We start from the raw sequence: 27,758 nt of genomic DNA on the forward strand, positions 1-27,758 counted from the left end.
AGTGTGCTTTTCTGCTGACCCAGAGGTAATTAAAGATGCTGGAGATTTACGACGAAGATGCAACCTCTCTCAGCCACAGGGCTAATCTGAGAGAGCAAAATACGTTTAAAGAGTGGCTGTTTGTTCTTTACGGTGTCCAAAATATTCTGCATCTGTGTCCCATTCCCTCCAAAATGTTATGTTATAATTAGTATCCTCATTGCATGATATCTATATCTGTCTATAGGAATTGCAAAGTGTTAACTTACGGTATTATGTTTAGCAATTATTTCTTAACATACACTATCATTTGGGTTCAGATTTTTTTTTTTTTTATATATATACTTTTATTCAGCAATGATGCATTAAATTGATTAAAAATTACAGCAAAGACATTTATAATGTTAAAAAAGATTTCTATTTTTACTGTTTCAAATAAATGCTGTAATTGTGAACCTTCTATTAATCAATGAATCTTGAAAAATATCACGGTTTTCAACTAAAAATATTAAGCATTCAGTTCACACTTAAGTATATTCTTTTAAAGTATGGAAGTACATTATCTCTATAATTAGTATCCTATGTATCCTATGCTAAAAAATGTATGTCAATATATTAGTTAATATAATAATATAATATAATAAAACCAAATCAGCATATTAGAATGATTTCTGAAGGATCATGTTACACTGAAGACTGAAGTATGCCATCAAAGGAATACATTTTATTTTAAATATATTAAAATAGAAAACCGTTCAATCTAAATTGTAATAATATTTCACAATTTTACTGCATTTTTGATCAAATAAATGCAGCCTTGTTTAGCATAAAAAAACCTATCAACCCAAAACTTTTGAATGTGTATTGACAGAATTTGGATATTTACTGCAATAAACCATGAAACACAATTATTTGAATATTATATTAATTATTTGAGAGCTATCAAAACACTCACCGCGCTCTCCCAGCTAATTAGGTGCTGAGACCTATATATATATCAGTACAAAAATGCTTTATGACAAACAGGAGATAAAGATTATACAAACGTTTCGGCTCTTTGCCTTCGTCAGTGGGACAATTTCACTTATTCTCAATAATTATATAGAAAGGTCTTCAAGTGATCATGATCATAGTTAAACAATCAAATAATCAGTCCACAAACTCCAGTTTAAGTCCATCTGGAACAGTACATAATGATTCAAAATAATGTTGGGAACAATTACTCATCAGGAAAAAATGGCATATATAAACATTGACCCCTCCAAAAAAAATAAAAATAAATAAATATCTACATATAAACCCAAGCTTAAACAGTCAAATAAACATTTCATTCTATTGAGAGCCAAATTTTCAACAGTAAGAATTAAAAACCAAATGTAAAAATAGATTCATCTCCTTTCTTGTGACAAGGGGTTCATTATATTATGGTTTCCTTGGCATAAAAAGTTAGAAACTTCTAGAATCTAGTACTTATTTCCTTCTAAATAGTTCAAACTCGCCTCAGTGCTCTGCTGTTTATACTGAACCAACATGTTCTCTTCCTGTCACATCAAGTCAAAATGACACGCCTTCAGTCCGTCTTTCACTCTCACTCTCACTGAATTTCACATTCTCTCCGGCTCATATAGCATTTCACCCTCCCTGTCTCACTTTCTCTACACCTTCACCCCTCCCCCTCTCTCCACTCCTCCCCCTGTAGCTGTAACTGATGCTGCATAGCCGCCCCATGTCCTGCAACCACAAAACAAGTCCGCTATTAAGGAGTCCAAATCATACAGCAAATCCTTCTCTTCCGCCCCAGCGCTCACTGCAACACATTAGCACGGCTTCACCGGATCTGTCCAGATCTTTGACACGTCCCTGTGGCAAGTCGAGAAAGATCACACATAGTCCTAACCCTCCCGAGATTACGCACGCGGTCGTTTCATGCAATCCGTCGGACGACTTCGGGAGGGGCGGAGGAGGACTGAGATTGAGGGTGATGCTTGGGCAAAATGAAAGCGTGAGAAGGGAGGGCGACTTACATAAGGCTTTGCAGTAGACTCGTGAGTACCAGGCGCTCTAAAACATGGCAACAGAAACAATGTTCCTCTGAGGACTGGAATGAGGGAGGGAGAGAAAGAGAAAGACAAAGTACAGAAGACTGATAAGGGTTTTATGCACAATGCATACAATATGCCGGAGAGAGAAGCCTTCGGACTGGATCGCAAGCTTGGTGGAAAGGCGGGGGGAAAGGAGGAATGGGAATGGCATTTGAAAGATAAAGATGTGTTAAAGAGCTTACGGGTGTGGGGGAAACTGGCTGAGGATGTGACGGGAATATGGGAATAGCAGCGCAGACAAAACAGAGAGAGAGAGAGAGAAAGAAACAAACAAACCAATATAGGAGTCTCAAATCTACAAACATTACTGGGTCATTTCCTTTGTGTAGTAGCCTACATTTTCATGTCCCTATTTAATGCATATAATACTGTTCAAAAGTCTCTTCTGCTCACTAAGACTGCATTTATTTTATCAACAACAAAAAAACCACTAATATTCTTAACTGTTTTAAAGGGATACTCCACTTTAAAATGAAAATTCTGTCATCATTTACTCACCCTCATGTTGTTTCAAACCTGTATGAATTTCTTTCTTCTGCTGAACAGAAAGGAAGATATTTAGAAGAATGTCAGTAACCAGACAGTTTCTGGTACCATTGACTTCCATAGTATATTTTTTTCCTACTATGGAAGTCAATGGTACCAAAAGCTGTCTGGTTACTGACATTCTTCTAAATATCTTCCTTTCTGTTCAGCAGAAGAAAGAAATTCATACAGGTTTGAAACATCATGAGGGTGAGTATGTATATGATGACATAATTTTCATTTTAAAGTGGAGTATCCCTTTAAAAGTCTTTACTGTCACTACATTTCGCATCCTGGCGAAATAAAAGTATTAATTTCTTTCAAAAGAATCTGCTGGACCCCAAACTTTTCAAAGGTAGGGTATATAAAAAGTCACTGGTTTTAACTTTAAACATTAAAAACTTTTTTAGAATTCATACATTTCCCTATATATATATATATATATACAGTGCAATGCATAAGTGAATACACCCATGCTAAAGTTGACTAAAAAGAGGAATAAAAAATCATATTTTGGAAATTGAACTTAATGCCTTAATTTAAAAAATTAGGAAAAATCCAACCTTTAAGGACACCAATTTTCTTTGTGAATGAATAATGTATCGTAAATAAATAAATGTTCTTCCTTAAAATACATGGTGCATAAGTGAGTACACCCCTATGTTAAATTCCCATAGAGGCAGGCAGATTTTTTTTTTTTTTTTTTAGGATACTATGCATCCTGATAAAGTTCCCTTGGCCTTTGGAATTAAAATAGCCCCACATCATCACATAGCCTTCACCATACCTAGAGATTGGCATGGTTTTATTTCAGTTAGCCTAAAAGCTAGTTTGATTTGCATTGAGAGATGATCTTATGGAAAGTACCACATGCCAAACTCTAGGTATGGTGAAGGCTATGTGATGATGTGGGGCTATTTTAATTCCAAAGGCCAAGGGAACTTTATCAGGATGCATAGTATCCTAAATTTTTTTTTTTTAAAATACTTAAAAATAAAAATCTGCCTGCCTCTATGGGAATTTAACATAGGGGTGTACTCACTTATGCACCATGTATTTTAAGGAAGAACATTTATTTATTTACGATACATTATTCATTCACAAAGAAAATTGGTGTCCTTTAAGGTTGGATTTTTCCTAATTTTTTAAATTAGGCATTAAGGCATCCAAAATATGATTTTTTATTCCTCTTTTTAGTCAACTTTAGCATGGGTGTATTCACTTATGCATTGCACTGTATATATATATATATATATATATATATATATATATATATATATATATATATATATACATAATTTTTTGTCATATCAACTCCAGGCACACATAAGCAAGTAAAAGCAATTGATTTAATTAATTCTATTATGATTTATAGTTTTAGTTGGTTCGTCTTACTCCTATAGTTAGAATGACAGGAATCAATAAGATATAAGAATATCATAATACGGTTAAAAAATGTAACAATTAATTTCAATTTGACAAGATAACTCTCAAACCCTCACTCAATGACTAACTTCAGCTCTTTATTTAATTTTTACAGAGGAATCCCACACATTTGTCTTTCTATATGCCATCCTATCCAATTCTCATATATTTTACATGTCCTCAATGCATGTATGCAAGGTCTGTGAGTTTACAACACACTCTCTTTAGTCAAGTGTGACAATACAGATTAAAACAAGCTCCGTCCCTGCATCTCTTCATTTTCTGTAAGACTGAAAGCAGCTGAAGCTGAGTCATACTAACTTGCGCCTGCCAGGCTGCTTCAACCTTGGCCTGCATCTTTCAGCCCCTGTTCTACATCCACTGCGACCCCCAGTCACCTCTCGTCTTCCCTTAAAAAGATACATTCATTGCCTTTCCTAATCTCCCCAAACAACGTCTACCCCTCTCACACCAAATGACCTTTCCTGTCATCTCCACATAAATAACCGGCAGATGTGGAAATGGAAAAAGGAGACACCTAGTGGCAGATTCCTGTCAAAGGCATGTTAAAACAGAGATTAAAGAGATAGTTCACCCTTTTGGGTAAATTTAAAAATTTAAAATTAAAATGGCCAAATCAATTACTCACTCCCAACCCACAAGACCTTCAGTTATCTTCAAAACACAAATTAAGATATTTTTAATAAAATCTGAGAGATTTCTGCCCCTCATTGAAAATCTATTCACCCAAGCTTCAAAACATAGTAAAACAAAATTAAAAAATTAAAAATAAAACAAATCCAAAGCCAAATGAATTGAGCGGTTTAATCCAAGTTTTCTGAAGAAACACAATCACTTAATATGATTAACATATTTAATTTTGTGTTTTATTTACATATAAACATTGATCAACGAACATACACAGAGCGCTCAAATAGTTAACGGAAGCTGAACCGTAACAAACCTCATTGGTTCTTACAGAAACTCAAATGAGCTGTGTGAGCTTCTGTGACCAAATTTGATCAATGCTTATGTGAATAAAAGCTTAAATTCTATTCATGTAAAGTGATCATGTCTCTTCAGAACATTAAACCTCTCTATCCCTATGGATTTCTTTTGCGACCTCTTTATGAATATTTTGAAGTATCAGAGTTATGGGTGAAAAGATATTCAATGGTGGAACAGAAATCTCTTAGATTTCATTAAAATATCTTCATTTGTGGTGAAGAAATGATGACAGAATTTTCACTTTTGGGTGAACTTTAAATAATTAAGTAAATAATTTAAAGGGCAAATTCACAAATATTAAGTTACCACGCCTTTTCTGCAAATTCTTTATAAATATTTGATAAATAGAGATTTATTTTTGAAAGTAACAGAAACATTTCTAAAGAGAAAGGTTCTAGCATCATCTTTCTGGCATCAGCACTTTGTTTGATGTTTAGTCATTTAATGCAATGACATTCAAAGATTTTTAAGTGTGACTTGAGTGCTCAAAAGTGTTTTAGGGTCACAGTATATACTTTAAGATCTGAGACAAACAAACAAAGAACAGGCCTAAAGCACTCGATTCACAATCCTTTTGGCTAACTAAGCCGATGCAAAATTTCAACAGAGATGAGCTAGGCTGAGTGAATCTGACAAGAGTACTCATGTCTACTGTCCGCTCTTCAGTGAGAACTGGACTCCATGTTTGTTCAGACGCTCTATTAGGGTGGTTCTTGCAAACGCTGAGCCCGGAGTGAACACGCCACCTCTGTGAGGACCAACAAAAGGACAACAGGTAAGAAAGGACTCAAATAACATTCAGCATCAACCCGTAAATGTGACTCTACAGTTAAAATTCACATGTAGCTTTGAAATTTAGTATCCAAAAATGAAGAGTTTTCATGTTTAACCACAGCAATTATATATAATCACCCCAACACATATATAGATGTTTCTTCAAATATGAAGAAAATCTTTCTTCCACCCAGGGGTTGATTTCTTTCAAATTAAATCTACAATTATCATTTCACATGTAGTGAAAATTAAACTGTTTTGTGAATGTTCAAAAATGACAGAATATATACACTACCGTTCCAAAGTTCAGGGTCGGTAATATTATTTTAAAAAGTATTTCATGCTCACCTTTTATGCATATATTTACAGTGCTATGCATAAGTTTAGACACCCATGCTAAAGTTGACTAAAAAGAGGAATAAAAAAATCATCTTTTAGAAATTGAACTTAATGCCTTAATTAAAAAAATTAGGAAAAATCCAACCTTTAAGGACACCAATTTTCTTTGTGAATGAATAATGTATCGTAAATAAATAAATGTTCTTCCTTAAAATACAGGGTGCATAAGTCTGGACACCCCTATGTTAAATTCCCATAGAGGCAGGCAGATTTTTATTTTTAAAGGCCAGTTACTTCATGGATCCAGGATACTATGCATCCTGATAAAGTTCCCTTGGCCTTTGGAATTAAAATAGCCCCACATCATCACATAGCCTTCACCATACCTAGAGATTGGCATGGTTTTATTTCAGTTAGCCTAATAGCTGGTTTGATTTGCATTGAGAGATGATCTTATGGAAAGTACTCCATGCCAATCTCTAGGTATGGTGAAGGCTATGTGATTCCAAAGGCCAAGGGAACTTTATCAGGATGCATAGTATCCTGGATCTATGAAGTAACTGGCCTTTAAAAATTAAAATCTGCCTGCCTCTATGGGAATTTAACATAGGGGTGTCCAGACTTATGCACCCTGTATTTTAAGGAAGAACATTTATTTATTTACGATACATTATTCATTCACAAAGAAAATTGGTGTCCTTAAAGGTTGGATTTTTCCTAATTTTTTTAATTAAGGCATTAAGTTCAATTTCCAAAAGATGATTTTTTTATTCCTCTTTTTAGTCAACTTTAGCATGGGTGTCTAAACTTATGCATAGCACTGTATATTAAAAATACAGTAAGACCAGTAATATTGTGAATTTTTTTTTATTGTGAATATATTTTAAAATGCAATTCATTCCTGTGATGATTTTTCAGCATCATTACTCCAGTCTTCAATGTCACATGATCCTTCAGAAATCATTGATATTATCAATTTTGTAAACAGCTGTGTTGCTTAATATAATGCCTTTATAACTTTATAAATGTCTTTACTTAAACTTTGAGAAATGTAATGCATGCTTGCTGAATAAAAGTACTAACTTCTTCCCCCCTCAAAAAATAAAAAAATAAACCTTACTGACCCCAAATTTTTGAACAGTAGTGATTATCCAATATTCAACAATGTTAGTGAACTAAGTAAATAAACTACTGAGAATATGAAATGTGTTTTTTTTTAAAGTTCACCAAAGTGCCAATAGCTGAAGAATCATCCATATATTATTTTGAGGTCAGATTACTCACTTATTAGGGAGACAGTGAGATTCGTTCAGCAGTGTAATAGCTGCCTGCACCATGGTAATCGGTGTAGCAATGTATCCTGGCTCTGCAAAACACGACAGTAGTGACCATTTAAGTCTGAGTATTTAAGGTGAATATTTTGTGTCAAATCAAATTACTAGGACAATACCTGGTCCTGTTATTTCAGTGTTGATAGTGGCATTTGGCTTGCCTAGAGAGGGGTCCTGACCTGTTGTGTAGCCCTCCCCCATAAACCTCAGGCAGAAAGAGGTTCCATCCATCTGAAATAAGACAACAATGGCAGAGACACCAAATGTATCTTCAACAAAACAAATAAGGGCTTAGTCATTTGTTCTGTGAGTTTCAATGCATTTTTATTGTACCTGCTTTCTTGACGGTCCGGACTTGGAGAACAAACCAAATGAGAAAAATTCTGGAAACTAGTAAAGAGAATAAAAAAACACACTTGAGTTGATATTCACGAGTTTATACAAGCAGTTCATGCTGTTCTATGGTACGAATGCAAGTTTTCTGGACCTGAGTAAGCAATCCCCTGCCAAGACTAAATTTGACCATGAACCAGAAGAGCACGCCTGCAAAGAGGGTCTTCACCACGGAGAAGGGACCACCAATACCTACATACGCCATGTACTGAACCTGAGGACAAGAGGACAGAGGAAACCAATTGTACTGTAAAACAGTGAACTGTTGACAATTGATTCAATCAAATGAAGGCCATATATACAACAACTAAGTGGGTTGGACAGTGAACTGCACACATTTGTGACTGCTGAATTATTAACAGACATTTGAGTCCACTGCAAGACATCAATCAAAAATGACCATGTTGACCTTCATGACATCACCCTGTACACAGTGGTCATCGCTATGGAGATGAAAGAACAGGACAATGAATCACAAAGACTGTGAATCATCCCCTGCTCTTTCCATGAAGGCTTTCAGAGCACTATCACAGTAATCATGCTCGCACAAGACAGAGACTGAAGAAATGTAATTAAAACTAGTAATGGGCATAATGGTGTTTGGAAAGCAAGGGAAGAAACTGTCAAAGTCTGTCTTTTTTAAGAGGATGCAGATGGGTAGGCAAGAACCCATTGGATCTACATTCCAATAACAGTTTAAGAAAACTGAATAATGGGTTTGGGTTAAAATTGTTCTGCTCACAAAAACTGATTGGCATGGTTTATAAAACATTGTTTTAGTCAAATTACTATGAAGGACAAAAAATAATACATAATATTGACGCCTTGTTGAACATAAGAGACTTTAAGAGTGCATTGAAATATACAATATAAAATTTAATATTTATTTATTACATTTTTATTAATATTTTAAAATAATTGAATTGTTTAAAAAAATATTTTGATATTTTAAATATACATTACAATTTGAGATTATATCACTATAAACTAAAAAGTAAACTATAAACCAATAAACTAAAAAAGATGACAAATTGCTACTATGATGACAAATTGCTAAATATAATACAATAGAATGTGTTATTTTGCTATAATAGCAAAAGAAAAAATATAACTGGAAATGTGTCATCACAGACTTTGAAAAGGGTCCATTTGAGTTTATTTCATGGTAAACAATAAAAAGATGACTATAAGTATATACATACACACACACACACACACACACACACACATGTATAAATATATATAATTTCATAGAAAATTATAAACAAATTTTTTTTAAATATATTTAAATATATTACATTGGTATCAAAAGTGCATGTCATTTTTTAGACTCACAGGGCAGTGTTTATGTTCCTCATGCATATAGCGCTGAGTCCGTCGCACCACAGATGGATCTGAGCCCATGAAGGGAATAGCATACTGCTCAATCTCCTTAGTGAAGAAAACAGCTCCCCTGGGGACGCCAAAATAGCAAGCAAATTAACACAAGTACAGATTTCCATCCTGAGAACAGTTCTCCTTCACTCCTTTGGGAGTCAACTGCTATATAAAGCACATGAAACATGATCAAGATATTATTAATAGAGTCTAATGTCGAGAATTATTATAAAAATACTTAAAGCCACCTCTTTTTAATTCTAGCGCCGACGGCCGGGAGAGGTTTATGCCCAAACTTCTTCCTTATTCTTCTGAGACCGGCACTGTCAGCAAAGCCAAAGATGGCTGACTGCCATGTCGCATCATGTGCACATCCACCCTGATGAAGAAGACGAGACAGCTGAACAAAAGCCAAGACATGTTTTGCTGTTTTGAGGACATGCAATAGGTCAGATGCAAACAATCTGCTATAGCTTTCTTCATACCCGATTAAAACAGCAGGAAATACAATTTGATAGATTGCTTATGAAATACTACAAAATATGGGCCATAATACTCTCCATATACTCTCCATACTCGCTTTATGCCATCTGCTAACATTACATTGGAATTTAATTTATGTAAAGCTTTTATGTAATTTTATATAGTGTTTCAGAATGTATTTAAACATTTTCTTTTTTCTTTTTTTTGTGATCAATCCCCCCCCCCCCAAAAAAAAAGAAAAAGAAAAAAATCCACATAAACTATGTCTCCTTTGCAATCAAGTTACTCATTAACATGAATTCCCACAAATAGTTTGCTCCATCGGGATATGACAGTTAGTTGCATTATTTATGAGCAGCTGCGATTGTGAATTCCCAGAGCTTAATATAAGCACTGCTTTAATCTTAGATCAAACCAAAGTTTGAGAGCTCATTTTCAATAACAGTCAATCAAATTCCAATGGACCCTTAAAATAGTTGTGCAAATACTGTTTACTGTATACTGCTCACCTCAGGTCCCGTGTTGATGGTTAAAAAGCTCTCCACAGCAGTGAGCGTTCCTGTGGAAGACATACAGAGGAGTTGTCAGGCATCTGCTGCTCTACAGGCACGTTTGCCCACAGCAGCACTTCAAAGGCCAACGACAGACACTCGCATCCTGTAAGCACTAAGCACCTTTGCCTTTGTCACGACACGTCCCACTAATTGGGATGAGATTAAAGAAACCGACTGCACAAGGGTTGTGTGAAGCAAAGGTCAAAGTTCATACACAGGGTAAATATCACAGTAACATATGTACGTTTTAGCATTAGGACACTGATGCAAATAGCACCTCTAAACCTGTTATAAGTCAAGTCAGGATTAGATTTTTTCCCCCCTAATACTGTACGGTACTGTAGATTAGAAGTAATTGCAGTATATATATATATATATATATACAGTGAGGAAAATAAGTATTTGAACACCCTGCTATTTTGCAAGTTCTCCCACTTGGAAATCATGGAGGGGTCTGAAATTGTCATCATAGGTGCATGTCCACTGTGAGAGACATAATCTAAAAAAAAAATATCCAGAAATCACAATATATGATTTTTTAACTATTTCTTTGTATGATACAGCTGCAAATAAGTATTTGAACACCTGTCTATCAGCTAGAATTCTGACCCTCAAAGACCTGTTAGTCTGCCTTTAAAATGTCCACCTCCACTCCATTTATTATCCTAAATTAGATGCACCTGTTTGAGGTTGTTAGCTGCATAAAGACACCTGTCCACCCCATACAATCAGTAAGAATCCAACTACTAACATGGCCAAGACCAAAGAGCTGTCCAAAGACACTAGAGACAAAATTGTACACCTCCACAAGGCTGGAAAGGGCTACGGGGAAATTGCCAAGCAGCTTGGTGAAAAAAGGTCCACTGTTGGAGCAATCATTAGAAAATGGAAGAAGCTAAACATGACTGTCAATCTCCCTCGGACTGGGGCTCCATGCAAGATCTCACCTCGTGGGGTCTCAATGATCCTAAGAAAGGTGAGAAATCAGCCCAAAACTACACGGGAGGAGCTGGTCAATGACCTGAAAAGAGCTGGGACCACCGTTTCCAAGGTTACTGTTGGTAATACACTAAGACGTCATGGTTTGAAATCATGCATGGCACGGAAGGTTCCCCTGCTTAAACCAGCACATGTCAAGGCCCGTCTTAAGTTTGCCAATGACCATTTGGATGATCCAGAGGAGTCATGGGAGAAAGTCATGTGGTCAGATGAGACCAAAATAGAACTTTTTGGTCATAATTCCACTAAACGTGTTTGGAGGAAGAAGAATGATGAGTACCATCCCAAGAACACCATCCCTACTGTGAAGCATGGGGGTGGTAGCATCATGCTTTGGGGGTGTTTTTCTGCACATGGGACAGGGCGACTGCACTGTATTAAGGAGAGGATGACCGGGGCCATGTATTGCAAGATTTTGGGGAACAACCTCCTTCCCTCAGTTAGAGCATTGAAGATGGGTCGAGGCTGGGTCTTCCAACATGACAATGACCCGAAGCACACAGCCAGGATAACCAAGGAGTGGCTCTGTAAGAAGCATATCAAGGTTCTGGCGTGGCCTAGCCAGTCTCCAGACCTAAACCCAATAGAGAATCTTTGGAGGGAGCTCAAACTCCGTGTTTCTCAGCGACAGCCCAGAAACCTGACTGATCTAGAGAAGATCTGTGTGGAGGAGTGGGCCAAAATCCCACCTGCAGTGTGTGCAAACCTGGTGAAAAACTACAGGAAACGTTTGACCTCTGTAATTGCAAACAAAGGCTACTGTACCAAATATTAACATTGATTTTCTCAGGTGTTCAAATACTTATTTGCAGCTGTATCATACAAATAAATAGTTAAAAAATCATACATTGTGATTTCTGGATATTTTTTTTTTAGATTATGTCTCTCACAGTGGACATGCACCTACGATGACAATTTCAGACCCCTCCATGATTTCTAAGTGGGAGAACTTGCAAAATAGCAGGGTGTTCAAATACTTATTTTCCTCACTGTATATATATATATATATGTTAATAATAAAATATTATCCAGACATGCAACCTACCTTTGAAGTGATTCTGTGTATAAAGGATGCCCATATCTGCTGGTATTGAATCAAACCCACAGCTTCCAATGATATACACACCATTCTCCTGAGCTTTACTGTGGTACTTCAGCTGTATCCCCTCTAAAAACTGTATAATTAAACAAACAAAGAGATCTGCATTACCATTCAAAAGTTTGGAGTAAGTTAGATTTTTCTTTACATTTATATTGTTACAAAATACAGTACTGTGCAAAAGTCTTAGACATGTTAATAACCCCCCCCCCCCAGTTTATGAACAGTTTATGTAACTGTTTATGAAATGTAAACTGATGTTTCCTACTGACACACTACAGAAAAAAAGATAAAATTAACTGACTTAAAACTATGGGGGGGGTAACCAGGGGTATTAACATGTCTAAGACTTTTGCACAGTACTGTATGTTTTTTTTGTTTTTTTTACATGCTGTTCTTTTGAACTTTCTATTAATCAAAGAATGGAAAGTCACAGTTTACACAAAAATATTAAGCAGCACAACTGTTTGTTTTTTATCATTGATAATAATAAGAAATGTTTCTTGAGCACCAAATCATCATATTAGAATGATTTTTGAAGAATCATGTGGCCCTGAAGACTGGAGTAATGACTGCAAAGAACAGTGATAAAAGCATAACAGTAACTACCTGAGGTTCTCCACAGATGTCAATGTAGTGGGCCCCATTCTCTATGCAAGCTTTCACCACAGGCTCTCCATAGAATCTATACTGTTGAAAGAAGACAACTCAGCACAATCTACTTCCATATATGCAAAATGGCATTTTACAGTCAACAGTTCACTCAGAATAACACAACTCCATTTATAATTTTTTTGTCATAAAGCTATCGTGGGACTGTGTGTGCGCTGGGACAGGTGTGAATGCACAGATGTGTAAACTGACCCCTTACTGTGCTTTTTTACTATAGTCTTTGTGGACTTACTGGTCCCACGCAGTTGAGCACAATGAAGCCTTGTTTGCACATGATGGCCAATGACTCTGGCTCGGCTACATCTGCAACAATAACCTCCACACACTTCAGCTCTGGTTTACCTGCAGACAAATGATGCAATGTCAGAGATGGATGGATCTCTCTTCTCTAACAGCTCAAAATGATAGATAGATAGATAGATAGATAGATAGATAGATAGATAGATAGATAGATAGATAGATAGATAGATAGATAGATAGATAGATAGATAGATAGCCTATTGCATGGTTTAAAAATCATCTCAGTATGGGCAATTCCAGATTATGATGGGATCGTCAGAACATTATGCCTTTAATCAACAATATTCTCAAACCTTGTAATCCCATCGGATAATCTCAACAGACAAAATCTGCTGAAACTCGTCTAATACCATGATCTGACTGCCTCATGTCTAGCCATGACAGTATGGTAATTCAATCTGTCATAAATAGCATACATTGTAATTCTTTCTGGCCTAGCAAAAAAAATTAAATTAAAAATAATTTATATTTAGTAGTTTAAGCACTGTGGCAGTAGCATTTTATGGTATTAGAGGGTAAACATATTATCCTTTGATATATTCATATACCAATATATTAAAATATAATAAAACAATGAATTAATGAAATTCTTGATTAACTATTCTAAAATTTGAGATTATTGTTTTAAAATAAACAATAAACAAAAATAGGTGACAAACTTGATAGTACAGGGACAAACTTGATAATACTATGTCAGTTTTTATTATTACTAAATGGTCACACGTATTGTGATTACAATCCGAATGAGAATTAATACAGATGCATTTTTGTAAATAGAGTTACTATATATGTTAAGTATTTTCTGTTGTAATTAATTATGTTATATAATATGTGTGAGCACCTCAATGTAAAGTACAATTACCGGTAGCTACGCCAAAATCTAAAAAGTTGTTGTTAAACTTAAATGTACTGCGTCAAACACGTACACAGAGCGTCAGCTGCCTGAATGAGTGTTTTTTCCAGTCGGTCGCGGTTCCGTCCGGCTACAGCCCATTGTAACGACCCTCCTGGACCCTCGGTACACGTCCGCGCGACTTCCTCCACTACAAACTGACCGGTAAAACCGGTCGCCCCGAACACTATGATATGGTACGGTCTTTTGCTTGACGTTGTGAGCGTCGCCATTGTGTCTGTAATCCGCGTGCGATGCGACACAGACGAGGTCAGAGCGACCGCTGCTGCTCCTCTGGTGTCACTGTACTTTTTTACACAGTGTACATTATCAGTGTAAAATACTGCAGAAGAGGTGTAGAAGCTCAGGTTGTGATTCAGATAAATTGAAATTGTAGCTCATATACAAATCCAATTGTTTGTGGGTGAAAATTCCAGAAACTGTCACACTCTGAAGTAGTAGAGACATCTTGTGCTGGAAAGGTGATATTACCACAACAGTACTGCAGTGTAATGTAAGCTATATTTTGTGACCACTATTAACATATTATATATAAAATCAAATGTATGTAAATAAGCTGTAAATAACATTTGAATGTCAATTTATAAATGATAGGATCGCAGCTTGTTAGTGACTGTTTTGAAGAAATCAGTCAAAAATGTCAAGTTCAAGTCACTTGTGAAAATAATTTTCCATTTTTTTCTAATGCATTTTTTATTATTCCAAATGATTTTATCAGCATAATTATTTAGTTTTTGCTTTAATGACAGCAGCACCAACTTTGATATTTTCACATATAAAGGAGTTCACATATTGGCAAAATTAAAGAAATGGTGCTGAATCTTAGACATTTTTGTATTCATTTTACGTTTCTTTCTTTAAATTTGTTTTGAAAAATCTAACACTTTCTGTTTATAATTACACTTTGAATCCTTTATTTTCAATGCGTTTCTAGACTTTTTTCGTCCCCACTGTATGTTTTTGTGATTAATCACATATTGTAAAATCAAATTAAGCAATATGAATGAATTATTTCAATATGCACTTTACTTTACAATTGACTTTAAAGTTCAAGCATATTGTTCTTTTGGCAAGAAACAGTACATTGATCAGGTACTTAATCAGGGCTGTGGCACTATAATATTTTTTGTTAATAGAGTTGTTAATGCTTTATTGTTAGAGAAATTGTTACTGGATTCTGAAATGAAATTAGCTATGAGTCAGTCTACGGATGACACACTGGTCTCCAATGTAAAATGCTCCTACTTCACCTAGGTTATGTGTGCCAGTTCCATTTGCGTCATCTTTTCTTCCATTCAGAAGACCATTCCACTATTATCATAGACAGAGTTACAGCTTAAACCCACTTCCAAAATATATTTCATGTCATAATTCAGAGATGTCATGTGTACTTTGCAAAGGAAAAATAGGATTCTAGTTCTGAGAATAACATTAAAACACTTGCTGTAGTAGGCCTGGTTTCACAGGTTAAGCCAGGATTAGGCCTTAGTTTAATTAGAACATTTAAGTAGCTTTTATAAACGTGCCTTAGATAAAAAAATTACTGGTGTGCATATTAAGACAAAACAATGGCACTGACATGTTTTAAGATATGTCAGTGCAAGTTGCTTTCAGTTAAAACGGCTCAAACATGCATTTTAGTCTGGGACTAGCTTAAGCCTTGTCTGTGAAACCGGGGGTAAGACTATTATTGAAAACACAAAAACCCACACTAACTTTGATTATTGAACACAAAACATGCTTGTAAGTAAAAACAAATTGATTGCTTGCTGTCTTTTTTACAATTATATAATTTTCAGATTTATTTTGTACCAGCTGACCACAGAAGTGCTAATAATCACAGAAGTCACATAATCCAGTCAGATCTGATCGATCCTCATTATTCAGCCTGGTCATTTGCTATTCGTTATTCAATATACTTATCTGTTTGATAAGTTAATATCCCATAAGTTAACATTGCTAGAAACACCTATTTTTGCTTGTTCATGTTGATGTGTGAATTTCTGTGCTTACAGCACCATTGAAAAGTGGCAAGCCAATCTATCTCAAAATAAAAATATACATACAAAGATAACCATGGAATGTAGAGTATCGGAGTACTAAAATGTACAAAAACAGTGTAATGCTCCAAAGGCAATTCTGTCAATGCATGTAGTTATTGATCAGAGGAATAGCTGTGGTATATTAAAATTCTCTAATAAGCATGTTTTAGTACCAGTATTAAATACTTTATACAGATGTATTTATGCATTAAGGAAGCCCTGTGTGATGAGTACAGACTCACTAAAGAAACATTTATTAAGGCCTGTCTGGTAATGTGCATTTCTGCATATTATCTCAAGAGAAATACTGTTGTTTATCATCAGAAATGGTAATATAAAGAAAGAGTTCCACTTAAGTTAGCATAAAATAGCTGCTATGATACACCAGAAGAGAGCCACTGTGTGAGAGCGTCCACTCCTCGTCGTAAAGGTCCAAAGAAAAATTCCACGTTTTGCGAGAAGTCGACACACACATTAGAGTACGCCTCTCCAACGAGACAATAAAGAGCAGTCCCACCCATGCTAATCACCACAGTAGCCAGACACAAGAGGAGAAGGACGAGGCACGAGTTTCCAGACACCTCATCTGGAAGCATGAGAAAAATCATTCTCACATTAATACAAAACAGAAATATGAATATATAAAGGCCCTGTGTGACCATTTGTTATCAAAAATGTGATGAAATTGTACCTTGATCGAAAGCATCATTTGGCTCTCTGAAACGGACTTTGCGTTTGGTCGAGTCTTTTTGTGGAGTCGCATTCTCGGTTTCCTTGATGCAGGCTCTCTTCTTTAAAATAGAGACTAAGCCATTTGAGGGGAACGTCTAGAGAAAGACAGTATTAAAAAATCAACAAAATCTGAGGTAGAATTCATTTTAAAGCATGTACATAGCAAATAATGTAATAACAACTAATAACCACAAGGGGGGAGTATGTGCAACATCATAATGAACTGAACTGCATTATTGTGATCCCTTGTGAAAAGAGTACTTTTAAAAAGAGCACTTATTATGGAAATAATATACTTAAATGTGAACCAATGTATTATAGAATATTTTTTTAGTTGAATTTAAGAGTGCTTTTTAACCCTCTTAAGTAGGACTTAAAGAGACAGTTCACCCAAAATTCATTATTTACTCACCCTAAAGTTTTTCCAAACCTGAATGACTTTCTTTCCTCTGCTGAACACAAAAGAAGATATTTTGAAGAATGTTGGCAACCAGACAGTTGATGAGCCCCATTGACTTCCATTGTATGGAAAAAAAAAATACTATGGAAGTCAACGGGGACCAGCAACTGTTTGGTTACCGACATTCTTCAAAATGGAGAATTCATGCATTCTTTTGGAATGGCATGGCGAGTAAATAATAACAGAAACATTTTCGTAATTTTTCAAGTCAAATCAGAGGCCTAAACAAAAGTGATGAGAGTCTTTAAATCACTATAAAATAATTGTGTACAACAAGCAAACAAACACATGTAATCATCACTCAGTTGTCGTGTTTGTTGATCAAAAAAGTCAGTAACTCTTTCAGAATGTGTGTCCAATACAGTTCTGGAGAAGGTTTTTGCAGTTGGACTGTTATTAAAACAACCACGCCCAACAGCTTTAGGAAACCATACACTCCCAAAACGCTTCTTTATAAAATTCCTGCAGCTGGCTGCCATAATGCTGTGGATGACATCACACTATTTTGCTTTCACAAAGCAGAAAAACCCTGTGGCTAAAAAATGTGGCCCGAGAATTGGAAGAAATTCCCATTTGACCTTTCACAAAGTCGTAAAAAGAATCAAATTGAGGACCCATATTAATACATCATTGCATATCTAAGCTCTGAGGAATACAAATCGTTCTGTAAGCGGTTGATTTGGAAAGATCGCAGCGGACGGATGGTGTCTCAGCATGCTTATTTTTTCTATAAGCAGATGGTAATATGCAAGAGATTAACATCACTCCTACAGCGTCCTACCTCCTTTACCTGAATGAGGTCGTCCAGCTCATCCACAGGAACCTGGCCGTCAAAGTCTGTGTCGTCCTGCAGCTCCTCATTCCAGTACTCGTCCTCCTCGAGACCTTCCTCCTCCTCATCCTCCTCATTCAATTCACAGTTCTCTTCTGGCTCCTGTTCAGCTTCCAGCCATGAGCAGTTGTCCGCCCGGTTTTCTCTCCCGGTTGGGTTCACTGAAGCTTGTTCTTGTTTTGATCTTCTGTGTTCTGTCACATGGGTTGGGCTGTTTTGTAGTTTTATGTCATCCATGTTCTGCAATAACAGACTGCTTTAATCAGACTCACAGAAACAGAATAATAACAATAATAACAGATAATAAAACAGTTATAATGTTTTTTATTTTACCTTTTCCAAAGAGAAGTTAGGCCTGAAAGAGGAGTAGAGTTTGTCAAATTATTAATTAAGGAGTTATTTAATTTTGTTAGTGTTGTTAAATTTTTTTTATACAATAGCAAACCTAGCAAATAATGAATAATTTGATATATATATATATATATATATATATGTGTGTGTGTGTGTACACATAATTATAATGTATATTGCATAACTGTATATATATATAGTCAAATAAAAGCTCTTAAATATATTAAATTAAGACAAGAAAATAAAAATGAAAAACAAATTTTGGTTCGAAAATTCCATTCTTCTTCAGGTATTTCCCTATAAATCAGTTTAAATTGATGGTACTTGACAAGGCCCTGGTTCTGTCAGGGTTAAAGATTTTAACATTGGAAATAAAATGTAATGATTATTATTTTCTTCTCCTCGGACAGTTCTTGTCCACACACAGTCTCACCTCTGGTGTGTTCTGCAGATATGACTCAACACTTCCATATGCTCTCGCTCTCGGTCAGTTCCATTAGCGTTTAAAGTAGAGTTACTTTCGGTTTGGATGCTGATTTTCCTCTGGGACTCTGAAACCAAACATATGGATTTGAGTCTTAAATATTTGCACTGTGTGTCTCATTTTCTCTCTCTCTCTCTCTCTCTCTCTCATACAGTATACAATATGTACTCACAGATTACGTGAAAGCAGTCTAAAAACACATTTCATTCTCAGTTCCTGATATTTCATGAAAAAAATCTTTGTACCAAAAAAAACTACAGCTATGCGACATTCTTCAAGTTTCACTTTCCACAGTAAGACCTTGTTGACAGTAAATCAGATAAGATGTGAGAGTCTGACCTCTGTACTGCAGTGAAATTGGTGAAGTAAAAGAGTCACATGTGGTCTGGGCAATGAAGCACGGTTGGGAAATGAGCAATTTCCTGAGATCAAACCATACCAACTGCGGTTTACTTGTAAAAGATAAAACTAGCAATTCAACTTACAAAAGTATTGTCCTATTTATAAAAGGAGTCTCATCTTTATAAGATCAAATAATGCTTTAGGAAATCCTCTCACATGCAAACAATTTGACCTCCCCTGGTTAAAGTTATTATTATTTTAGGAAATACATTTTTGTGTACATTTTTTTACCATTATCCATAATCATCTGGCATTCTTACCCCATTTCTTTTGTATGGAGGCCAGATTAGACAGTAGTCTTTCATGGTACAGCTTCTCCAGATGAAGAAACTCCACTGCCCACTGATCTGAGATAGTCAACGCTTAAAGAAAGCAATGTTTAAAAGTGTTTATATGTGACCCTGGATCACAAAACCAGTCTTATGTTGCACGGATATATTTGTGGCAATAGCCAACAAAACATTGTATGGGTCAAAATTATAGATTTTTCTTTTATGCCAAAAATCATTAGGATATTAAGTAAAGATCATGTTCCATGAAGATATTTAGTAAATTTCCCACCTTAAATATATAAAACATTTATTTTTGTGAATGGATGCAGCACTATAGCCAATAGAAATGGACAACTTTAAAGGCGATTTTCTCAATATTTCGATTTTTCTGTACCCTCAGATTCCAGATTTTCAATAGTTGTATCTCGGCCAAATATTGTCCTATCCTAACAAACCATACATCAATGGAAAGATTATGTATTCAGCTTTCAGATGATGTATAAATCTCAATTTAAAAAAAAAATTACCCATAAGACTGGTTTTGTGGTCCAGGGTCACATATAGAGAGAGTACCATTCAAAAGTTTGAGGTAAGTTTTTTTTTAAAACAAATTAATAATTTTTTTCAGGAAGGATGCATTAAATTGATCAAAAGTGACTGTAAATACATCTAAAACATCTAAATAAAAATAAAAATCTATTTCAAATAAATGCTGCTCATTTGATCTTCCTGTTCATCAAAGAATCCTGGAAAAGTATGATGGTTTCCACAAAAATATTAAGCAGCACTTTTTAACATTAAGCATCAAATCATCATATTAGAATGATGTCTGAAGGATCATGTGACACTGAAGACTGGAGTAATGATGCTGAAAATTCTGATTGGCCATCACAGGAAAAAAATTGCATTTTAAAATATATTAAATAGAAAACAATTATTTTAAATTGTAATATTTCACAGTATTTTTTTTTTTTTTTTATCTTTCAAAAACATTTAAAAAATTTACCAAAGCCCATGATGACCAGAGATAAAACAGTTATATTATATATATATATATATATATATATATATATATATATATATATATATATATATATATATATATATATATATATATAAATCTCTTTTTAAAATTAAATATCTATCAACATCCTTCCTTTTCCCAACACCCTAAATGTTAGCATGGAAAGACACACCCCAATGAGCTTCCCCTTGGTTACGCTTGCCCTGGTCATTAAGACAACAGCATCAACAGGGACCATTTAGTGACAGTAAAGGAAAGGCAAAGAGGAAACAGACAGAGATCAGGAGAATAACAGTGGTGGATTTAATATGCAAAAGGATACAGTCCTCTTCAAGGAAGTAGCCCTCCGCTATCTGTTATGGACGAAAAATATCAGCAAGTAAAATATGACATCTCCTTACCAATTCCTGGATCATCACAAAGACAGTTTCATCAAGCGCTCAGTAAAAAGACTCTCAGCTCTAGTCGATCAAAGCCGCATTTCCTGTTAGACCTGAATCTTGATTTCATTTCAATTCCCTGATCAAGAGAAGCTCTAGTGAAGAGCACATTTAAAAGGACAATCAACAGAATGAAGCGCATGCCAACATGTTGACGGGTCTGAATGTTTGAGAAAATAACTGCCCTATCTAATGCATTCTCTTACATGGATCGTCTATATTTAGTGTAATGCAGGAAAATGAATTGTTTTTCCTGTACTCTTGATTTTATCTATCTACAATAATCTCATTGGGAGGCAATTTGCACCCCTCTCTACAGGGAGATTAAAAAAACAACTCACAGAGCACATTTCAGCAGTTTGTCTTATTGACAGATCTGATTATAAATGTGCATGGTGTTTTAGTCAAAGCTTTTTTACACGCAAAATATGGAAAAACAAGAATAGACTATTTTTGTACTACTTATATCACATTTTGGTTGAAATTAAAGAGTTAGTTTAAAACCGAAAGAGCTTATAAGAATAGAGTTCATTAGAGCCCGTCCACTTTTCTCCCAATCATTTCTCCCATAGGGATTTTTAAAAAGTCTTTGTTAAAGCATTATAAGCCATGAACCAAGCCAACCAGCAACGAGGTGAATCACAACATTACAAACTTTGATTTGAAGCAAAAAAGTATTTGAAAATCAGACAAAAAAAAACAAAAACGGTTCAAAACTGTGAACTTAACAGCTTTAGTAATAGAGAGAACTATTATCCCATGAAGCATTATCTTGTTTCGACTCAGATTGGTGGAATTTTCTGTACAGCATCATGGGTAATGTAGTTTTCACCACAAATTCTGCTGTTAAACAGGATTATTTTAAAACTAAGTTGAAATAATGCAGAATAACAGCTTCAACAGAAGCAAATATTATCTTACTCGTAGCTCACAGTAAGGCTGGTTTATATGTTACCGTTAAAAATCTATTTCCCTATGGAGAAAATGAATGGAGCTATATATACTTTCAGAACAAGACTGTTGCACTCTATAAGATTACTGATTTTTTTCCCTTTAAAAAAAGTAAACAACAGAAGTTATCAACACTCTTAGAATAAAAGGTTCAGTGGGGTTCTATATATAACTCTAGGGTTCTTGAATTTTAAAGGACTCTTTATGCTAAAAAGCTATAAAAGGAGAAATGTCTTACCTGATTGCATAATACTTTCATGTTTAACAGGTTATTTAATTTTTTTTTTACAAGTTTACGTGCTGTTTAATTAATACATTTAGTTCAAATAAAAATGCATTGAAACTAAATGGCCCTTTAAGGTCTTTCATGCCAATTTGTGTTTTGGCTCTGGCCTTTTTGTGGGCGTAACCTTTTCAAACTCCCAGTGCACTCACCTGATGTAAGGAATGAGGGAGGAGCATGTGATCATTCTCTTCAACAAGGGACTGCAGTGAAGCCAGAAGAGAAGGACTAGGTCCAGGGAGAGTACCTGTACAGAGATCACATCAGGAAAAAAACATTAGGAACTCTGATGCAAATGCATAATTATGAATTTAGCAAACTGGTACAGTACAGGTCAAAAGCTTGGAAACATTACTATTTTTAATGTTTTTGAAAGAAGTTTCTTCTGCTCATCAAGCCTGCATTTATTTGATCAAAAATACAGAAAAAAATGTAATATTGTGATATATTATTACAATTTAAAATAATTGGTTTCCAATTTATTATACTTTAAATTATCATTTATTTCTGTGATGCAAAGCTGAATTTTCAGGATCATTACTCCAGTCTATCACATGATCCTTTAGAAATCATTCTAATATGATGATTCATTATCAAAGTTGGAAAAAATTTTTCATAACCTGTGATACTTTTTTAGGATACTTTGATGAATAAAAACTAAAAAAAAAAAAAAAAAAAGCACATTTTTTAGAAATATAAATCTTTTGTAACAACAATATACACTAGTATATATAGTAATTTGGGGTCAGTCATTTTTTTCTTTCTTTTTTTGAAATAAATCAATACTTTTATTCAGCAAGGATGTGTTAAATTGATAAAAAAAGTGATAGTAAAGAAGATTTATTATTAGAATTTTTTTTATATTTTGAATAAATGCAGTTCTTTTTAACCTTTTATTCATCAAATATATTAAGCAGCAGAACTGTTTCCAACACTCATAATAAATCAGAATATTAGAATGATTTCTAAAGGATCATGTGATAGACTGGATGTCACATGTGACACTGAAGACTGGAGCAATGATGCTGAAAATTCAGCTTTGCATCACAGGAATAAATTATTTTTTATAGTATATTCAAATAGAAAACTATTATTTTAAGTTGTAATAATATTTCACAATATTACTGTTTTTTTCTGTATTTTTGATCAAATAAACGCAGCCTTGATAAGCATTAGAGACTTCTTTCAAAAATATACAAAAACGTAATGTTTCCAAACTTTTGACCTGTACTGTAAATCCAGTGATTTGAGTGCATTATGGTTACTTAGGTTTATGGTTAATTAAACTACTTAATACCTGCTAATAATTAAAGGAAAGATTGTTTTTGGAATGTGTTCACGTGGTTAGCAGTTGGTCTAAAATTTAACCTTAAAGAAGCAGTTCAGCCAAAATGACAAATTTGTCATTATTTCCTCATGTCATTCCTAACAAGTAAACAGACATTTTTTTTTCTGGAACAAAATAATAATTTAAAAGGATCCTCACACAGCGCTTTTCCATACAACAACATATCATAGTGATTACTCTCAATCCTCATAAAAAGCACCATCAAAGTGATCCATATAACATGTGTGCTATATGCTAGTTTTTTAAGATGCTCAACAAGGCTGCATTTAATTGAACAAAAATACAGTAATATTGTGAAATTTAAAATAGCTGTTTTCTATTTTAATATATATTTAAAATGTAATTTATTCCTGAATTTTCAGCATCATTTCTACAGTCTTTGGTGTCACATGATCCTTCAGAAATCATTCTAATATGCTGATTTGCCGCATAAGAAATGTTTCTTTTTTATACGAAATTTTTATTATTTTTGTGGAGAACGTGATACATTTTTTCAGGATTTGAAGAACAAAGTTCAAAAGAACAGCAATGTAACAATGTAAAAGTGTCCTTAGTACTTTTGTTTAGTTAGGACACTTTAACGTTGTTACATTGCTGTTCTTTTGAACTTGAATCATTTGAATAATTATTGAATAACTTCAATTACATAAAAAGTACACAAATAAATAAATAGTATATTCTTAAATATTTCTACCTTTTGTGTTCCAAAGAAAAAAGGAAGTAATTCCATTTCACGTTTTTGATTGAATTATTTATAAACTTTTAAGTAATATTTCTTTCATCAAGACAAGAATTACAGCACCAGAATACAGCGATATAAAATGCCTACCATGATCTAAAGACCTCTCTTCTGGGTTCATAATCTCCGAGTGGAGTGTAACAGCTTCCACGTCTATAACCTCTGCCTCGTGCAGCTTGTTCTGATTCTCATCAGAGGCTGTTAGGTAAGACGTAATGATGTCCTCTGCGGTCTGGGTTATTGTGCTCGTCTCTTTCCATCGTACAGACTTCCTTGTATTGGATTCTCCCATAACTGCAAGGTGATCACAAAGAAAGACCATAATGAAAATGAATCTATATCTTAATAAGAATTCAAGAGAAAGCATTAAGGACTAAATATATCCACCAATTGGGGACAGGGTGGTTTTTCAAGTTCTTCACCCTGCTCTGTCTCTTATGCTGGTCATATCTGCCATCAGTGACAATGCATCACAGTGATCGTAAATTGAAAAGAATTCAAAGAGGAAACACAAGTAGGACATGTTTGGTGTTGCTGAAATTTTTTTCAGGCAGATCTTGGGCCTTACTTGAGGAAAAACTTGTGAAGCTGTGAAACAGGGTGTCCTAAAACGAACCAACACTCACTTGATTTACTCCCGAAGCTGACAGCAAGCTCAAACTGACAGGTGTGTTCAAAAACAAGAGCCGGTTATAGCAGCGCTGTATAATTCATGGGATAGGGATGCTTGTCTTTCACTCTGTCTAGGCATTTTGAGGGACGAGCAGTGAAACCAGAGACAGAGAGATGGAAAATGGGTGGAGTGTGGATGAGTGTCCTCATAGTAAATTACTTGTCACTGTCAGAGTGGTAACAGAATGATGAGGTGGAAAAGGCTGACAGAAAAGTTGAGATGTTTCTTGACATAACATGACCACTACTGGCCAGATCGATGTCAAGATGAACCCTAATAAAAGCTGAACAGTGTGAACATATAACCTAATGAGACATGCTGAGATTGACACTGTACCTGATGCAGCAAAAGTGCAACAGTTTTGTTAGCAGAAATTGTCCTGAAATAAATTTCATTGGCATAAGTTCGTTTAATACACTAACGTTGAAAAGTCTGAGTTTGGTACATTTTTAACAGTAAAAAATACAGTAAAAACATTAATATAGTGAAATATTATTACAGTGACTGTAGTAATACTATTACAGTAGTATGTAACTATTTATTCTATTTGACTATATTTTAAAATGTAATTTATTCATGTGATGGCAAAGCTGAATTTTCAGCATCATTACTCCAGTCTTCAGTGTCACATGATTTTTCAGAAATCATTCTAATATGCTGATTTGGTTCTCAAGAAACATTTCTTATTATTATCAACAGCAAAAAGAAATCTTGTTTTTTTTTGGAAACCATGATCATTTTTTTAAGGATTCTTTGATGAATAAAAAGTTCAAAAGAACCGCATTTATTTGAAAAAAATAAAATTTGTACTGTCATTTCGCATACTTGCTGATTAAAAGTATATGTAAATAAATTCTTACTGACCTCAAACTTTTAAACAGTAGTGTATATTGCAATATTAGTAATTTGCAGCAATAATGTAACTTAAAGAATCTTAAATCATAACATAAAAAATTGCTGTAGTATAACCATGTTTATCTGTTTTTTTTTATATGGAAACACAATATTTCAGTTTTGCCTACTGTTAAGTAGTAAGTACTTAACTTTAAGTACCATGTAAAAATGGTCATTTTAATCATTTAATACCATGGTATATATTAAAAATGCCATATAACATTCTGATTGTGTACCATGGCACCACCACGGTTTTGTTTTGGTGCTGTTATCTAACTGACTAATTTATTTATATTTATTAATTTAGGCTATTTATTTATTTTTGAGTGACATCCAGTCACATCAAGGTTGGGTTTAACAATGACTTTTAGAGTACACTAAAGTTAAACCATGAATTATCATAATTTAACAGGCAAAGTGATTGTATAGTAGCCTGCAAATATAGATGTCAGGACATGCTTATGTTTAACAACAGACAGGTGTTCACATGCGTGCCCTGAGGCCTAACGTTATATTAAAGAAAAGCACATACTAAAACTGACCCATTTGAAAAGAAAAGAAAAGAAAAGAAAAGAAAAGAAAAGAAAAGAAAAGAAAAGAAAACTGTTCTCTGCCCCTCTGGTCAACTTTGAAGATAGCATCGTATTGAACTTAGAATGAATCTTCACCATTTTAATTAATGAGTGTGCTAAATTAATAAATGTACATATAAACGGCTTAAGCGAAACCCAGCATTACAACGTGGACTGGTAAAATACATTTATATTTACGTTACAGCTCTTGTAATATATTTCTACCGATCTAGTTTTGTATTCATACCTTGCACACAAATGAAAAATGGTGTAAAGGGCGCGTGCTTTAGTATCCCTTAACCATTTCACAGCGTCTTGTCTTTTCGCGCTATTTTATTTTCATCAGAACCGTTTCAAAAAGAAAAACAGACACACGACTCATGTCGTACTTACGTTTAACGTAGTCTCTGTAATGATGTTACAATAGTCCGCATCTGTGAACGCGTGCACGCGCACCGTTCATATCTGTTCCCAGAGCTGCTCAAGCAGCGACCCCAGACCCCTCTCTGTGAAATACAGACCGATCTCAAATCAGTTTCGATGCCCTGCCTGTCTCTGCATCTGTGCAGTTGTTTACAATCCAAACAGGGGCGTTTCTTTTCAAGGTTTCGATCTTGCTGGACAACAGTGGACGTTAGTGCCACCCATCGGTTCACATGTGGCACTGACATTGAAAGTGTTTGGAGACATCAAATTGGCTGCTGTTCATTTTAAAACTGCATTCATTCAAGGCGATACAATTGTCTATTTGCCCACATAATTGCAAACATGACAAATTAGCCCTTAAAGCAATTAAATAGTTAGTCGTGACTCCTGTCACGTGACATTAGAGAAAAACGTAGTTTTCTTTTTATATTCAAAACTACTTTACTTGCATTGTAAGTTTTTACTCACTGCCCAAAACTGAACAATATCCAACAATGTTGAAACCAGTAAGCTGAATAAACTCTTCATATATTTATGTTACTATCAAATTATTCATCATC

At 34.7% G+C, this 27,758-nt stretch overlaps 2 protein-coding genes across 3 annotated transcripts; both read right to left on the minus strand.

Moving 5' to 3' along the window:
* Positions 1–3,910: 3,910 nt before the first annotated feature.
* Positions 3,911–14,728, minus strand: sccpdhb (saccharopine dehydrogenase b). The gene is made up of 12 exons (XM_084090693.1): positions 14,287–14,728; positions 13,293–13,402; positions 12,998–13,078; positions 12,335–12,464; positions 10,246–10,295; positions 9,502–9,632; positions 9,212–9,329; positions 7,971–8,090; positions 7,817–7,873; positions 7,603–7,714; positions 7,437–7,518; positions 3,911–5,787 (listed from the first exon to the last, which is right to left on the minus strand). Exons 1-12 carry the CDS (start codon positions 14,483–14,485, stop codon positions 5,688–5,690), a joined length of 1,290 nt encoding a protein of 429 aa, XP_083946819.1. The 5' UTR covers positions 14,486–14,728; the 3' UTR covers positions 3,911–5,687.
* Positions 14,729–15,277: 549 nt separating this feature from the next.
* On the minus strand, positions 15,278–27,307 carry cnstb (consortin, connexin sorting protein b). 2 transcript variants are annotated; one of them, XM_084090695.1, is made up of 10 exons: positions 27,166–27,307; positions 24,724–24,927; positions 22,699–22,793; positions 21,195–21,225; positions 19,837–19,923; positions 19,124–19,241; positions 18,673–18,694; positions 18,298–18,579; positions 17,007–17,142; positions 15,278–16,901 (listed from the first exon to the last, which is right to left on the minus strand). In XM_084090695.1, the coding sequence occupies exons 2-10, from the start codon at positions 24,923–24,925 to the stop codon at positions 16,690–16,692; spliced, it is 1,185 nt and encodes a 394-aa protein (XP_083946821.1). In that variant the 5' UTR covers positions 24,926–24,927; positions 27,166–27,307; the 3' UTR covers positions 15,278–16,689. The 2 variants fall into 2 exon arrangements, with proteins under 2 accessions (XP_083946821.1, XP_083946820.1); XM_084090694.1 differs by having other exon boundaries at positions 18,289–18,579.
* Positions 27,308–27,758: the final 451 nt, after the last annotated feature.

Source organism: Abramis brama (genome assembly GCF_963993115.1).
Source record: "Abramis brama genome assembly, chromosome: 18".
Taxonomy (NCBI): Eukaryota; Metazoa; Chordata; class Actinopteri; order Cypriniformes; family Leuciscidae; genus Abramis; species Abramis brama.

What these genes read in the sequence shown, in the direction of transcription:
- sccpdhb (XM_084090693.1), bottom strand. Translation starts at nt 14,485, where the DNA reads ATGGCGACGCTCACAACGTCAAGCAAAAGACCGTACCATATCATAGTG. An exon ending in AGGAACATAAACACTGCCCT is followed by an intron (nt 8,091 to 9,211) that starts GTGAGTCTAAAA and finishes TCTTGTCCTCAG; the next exon opens with GTTCAGTACATGGCGTATGT. An exon ending in TCTCACTGTCTCCCTAATAA is followed by an intron (nt 5,788 to 7,436) that starts GTGAGTAATCTG and finishes TGGTCCTCACAG; the next exon opens with AGGTGGCGTGTTCACTCCGG.
- cnstb (XM_084090694.1), bottom strand. Translation starts at nt 24,925, where the DNA reads ATGGGAGAATCCAATACAAGGAAGTCTGTACGATGGAAAGAGACGAGC. An exon ending in ATCTGCAGAACACACCAGAG is followed by an intron (nt 18,695 to 19,123) that starts GTGAGACTGTGT and finishes CTCCTCTTTCAG; the next exon opens with GCCTAACTTCTCTTTGGAAA. An exon ending in AAATGATGCTTTCGATCAAG is followed by an intron (nt 16,902 to 17,006) that starts GTACAATTTCAT and finishes TCATGCTTCCAG; the next exon opens with ATGAGGTGTCTGGAAACTCG.